We start from the raw sequence: 3,362 nt of genomic DNA on the forward strand, positions 1-3,362 counted from the left end.
CACCTTCTCCAAGACACTTCAAGAAACCTTGTGCATAGTTTTTAGAATTTAGTCTATCTCAGTTTCGTTCGTTTTTTCCTGTTTCTTCAAGTAATTCCAGACAGACTAGATGATGGTGAAATCAGTTGTCACAGTTCTTCAGAATTTAGTCTATCTCAGTTTCGTTCGTTTTTTCCTGTTTCTTCAAGTAATTCCAGACAGACTGGATGATGGTGAAATCAGATCTCTGTGTGGGACACTGGCTGCTGTCAGACTCCTTGTGCAAACAAAAAATCTGACTGGATTAATACAATTAACAACAAAGCAAAATATTGAAATAACTGGTTTATAAACATTTTTGTTGGTGAAAATACTAATAGCAGAGTACTGTATATATATATATAGCTATATATATATATATATATATATATATATATATATATATATATATATATAGCTATATATATATATATATATATATATATATATATATATATATATATATATATATATATATATATATATATATATATAATTTTAAACAGCCATTCAGATTTGTGGATTTGCTATGGTGTTCAGCAACAGCACCAAATACTTAAATATTTAGACTTAATAGGCAATTTTTTTTGTAATCTGGACTACTACATTCCCTAGATATTGTTTAAAGGTGTTTAATTCTTTATTGTTCATTCACACTTTGTATTAGGGCTTCATTAAGTTAACATTAGTTAATTCATTAGTTAACATAAACTGCCAATGAAAAATTCTTCTGAATATTCATTCATCTTAATTATTCCAATATTTAATAACGCATTGCTAAAAGTGTTGCAACTGTGTTATTTAGTGAGGTAACATGAACTAAGACTTGTATTTTTGACAAAGATGAATAACTTCGTAAGCAAATGTAGCTATTGTTCATTGTGAATGTTAATGCATAATAACATTAATATAAATCTTATAGTTATTTTGCACTATAAATACTGTATTATGACCACTAAATATCAATACCCTGATAATACTGTGATAAAATCATTAGCAATTAATCACAACAGGAAAAATTTATAAAATTTATAAAACTAGTCAGATTACATTTTTTCCATAAAAATTGTGTCCCAGGGGAAAATCGCTTTCACATGCGGACTAAAAAACAATCCAAGGAAACAGTGTAAAATTAACCCAGAGACTTCTTAGCACAATAGTGAACACAATTTTAATTTGTTAATACAAGGAAACCAACCAGCATTTTAACCTCTTACTAGAACCAAACTGACCAAAGTTCAAACATCTTTTGAAAAAAATAATAATAATAATTGCCCTACAATTTGGTATTATGTAAAGCATTATAAACATAATGTTATTTTCTTCAAATCTGCTTGGAAACAATGAATGAATGAATAAATAAATGAATGAATGAGGAATTTATATAGTGCTTTATTTCTTATTTATTACACATCATTACTTTTGCCTAACATTCAGGTTAGGTGATTTAAAAAAAACGTCTAACCACGGTTCACTGCCACATTTGTGCAATCACATTCCAAAGTTCTTCAGGTCATGTGATCTTAACTTTAAAAGTGCAGGACTGTTGTTCTGGGAGTCAGACTGACTGATTAACTCTCCTCTTCTCTTCTCTTCTCTGATCATCAGCACACTGCAGTAATGCCAATTTGTGGAGGCTGGACCGACATTAGACTGTTCGATCCAGAGATGAAAAAGATTTGTTCTGAGGTATGAGACAAGTTCACTCCTAAATGAAACACACTGTCTGTTACTAGTGAGCTGATTTGTATGTTTTTATTTGTTTGTTTGGGGTTTGTTTTGTTTTAGTTCAATTTAAATAAATATGTCCTTATAGCACAGTCTGAATGATATATGCAAGTGCCTATTTATGCAATAAATTCAGATTTGATGCAGATAAATAATTGCTCTTGATTATTCCTTTATTGAGAACTCTTAACTGATGTGAAGTGATGTACAATATTCAAAATACTGCATTTATTAATAGTTCATGTTTACTAAATGTAGTTAACTCCTAGCTGTTAAAAAAATATTATTGTGACCATAATGATAATGTTTCTCTCTTTATTCAGCTGAGGCCAGAGATAGAGAAGACTGTTGGAACTGATTTTAAGATTTTCATTCCTGTGGTCTGGTCTTCTCAGGTTGTGGAGGGAATAAATTACATGTTCAAGGTAAATCATATTTTTGTTTGTTTGTATTTTTCATGGATTATGAGATCGTAAATCTCACAAACTCACACTGTGTGTCCTAACCAGGTGTGATGATGTTGCAAATAATTTGTCCGTCCTCACTGAAAGTTAAAATGCATCATGTCAAGCTTCATGCATTTGCATAAGATAAAACTTTTCTTAACATTGTAGCATTGCTGGACATGTCCAAATGTAGTCAAACCTGTAAAGTGTTTGTCATTATTAAACCCTAGTTTTTTTTCTCTCTCTGTCAGGTGCTGGTTGATGCAGATAGGGATGGAGAGTGTGTTCACGCGATGATATTTCAGGCTCTTCCCTGTGATGGAGGCGGACTGAGTGTGACTGAAATCCAGTACCCCAAATCCGTTGATGACCCACTGACCCCTGTACACTTACAGAAATAGTCTTGATTTAATAACAGACACATGCAATGAACTGCCATACTGTATAGAGGAACATCTGAAACCATTTCATTCCTCAATATTAAACTCCATAATCAAATCCTCCAGAGTCAGTGTGTTTACTGAACAACGTCAAACTCACTTAAATGTTGAATGCTGAAATAACTAAAAATAAATATAAAGTTATCAGATTTTAAGATTTTATTGACTTCAATGACTGAATAAGTTTTTTTAATAACTCAAAACTGAAATATATCTGCTACAATTTCAAGCAGTACAATACCAGCAAGAATTTGTGAAAGAAACGCCAACACCAGGAATCCACCCCTGCCTCAGGCACTCAGCTCCTGTAACGAGCAGAAATCAGGTTATACACTTGAAAACACAGTCACTAACACACTTTATTATATTAAAAGAAATTATATTAAAAGGATTATAATAAAAGAAAACTGCCCACCCACAACTGAACAGCTACAAATACTTTAATCCACCAAAATATATAACTAGTACAAAACAGGGCAATAAATAAATTATTGCTATTACTAGTAATCAAGCACAACTGAAACCAACACATATATATTAATATTAATCTAATTGAAAACAAAATGGTCATTTTTGACTGCCATGCAAGAATGGCAGGTTTCTGAAACAAAACCAGTCAAATTGCTATTTAAAACTAGTATAAAACTAGATATGTGCGTATTCGGTATTGCGATATCACAGTAATGAATATACATGATATTATCTTCTAAATACCGTGAATAATTATAGA

At 31.2% G+C, this 3,362-nt stretch overlaps 1 protein-coding gene across 1 annotated transcript; it reads left to right on the top strand.

Moving 5' to 3' along the window:
* The first annotated feature begins 1,566 nt into the window (after positions 1-1,566).
* LOC127957878 (cystatin-B-like) lies at positions 1,567-2,690 on the top strand. The gene is made up of 3 exons (XM_052556577.1): positions 1,567-1,707; positions 2,070-2,171; positions 2,444-2,690. The coding sequence occupies exons 1-3, from the start codon at positions 1,639-1,641 to the stop codon at positions 2,591-2,593; spliced, it is 321 nt and encodes a 106-aa protein (XP_052412537.1). The 5' UTR covers positions 1,567-1,638; the 3' UTR covers positions 2,594-2,690.
* The last annotated feature ends 672 nt before the right edge of the window (positions 2,691-3,362 follow it).

The sequence above is a fragment of the Carassius gibelio genome, chromosome B5, assembly GCF_023724105.1.
Source record: "Carassius gibelio isolate Cgi1373 ecotype wild population from Czech Republic chromosome B5, carGib1.2-hapl.c, whole genome shotgun sequence".
NCBI lineage: Eukaryota > Metazoa > Chordata > Actinopteri > Cypriniformes > Cyprinidae > Carassius > Carassius gibelio.

What these genes read in the sequence shown, in the direction of transcription:
- LOC127957878 (XM_052556577.1), top strand. Translation starts at nt 1,639, where the DNA reads ATGCCAATTTGTGGAGGCTGGACCGACATTAGACTGTTCGATCCAGAG. An exon ending in TGAAAAAGATTTGTTCTGAG is followed by an intron (nt 1,708 to 2,069) that starts GTATGAGACAAG and finishes CTCTTTATTCAG; the next exon opens with CTGAGGCCAGAGATAGAGAA. An exon ending in GAATAAATTACATGTTCAAG is followed by an intron (nt 2,172 to 2,443) that starts GTAAATCATATT and finishes TCTCTCTGTCAG; the next exon opens with GTGCTGGTTGATGCAGATAG.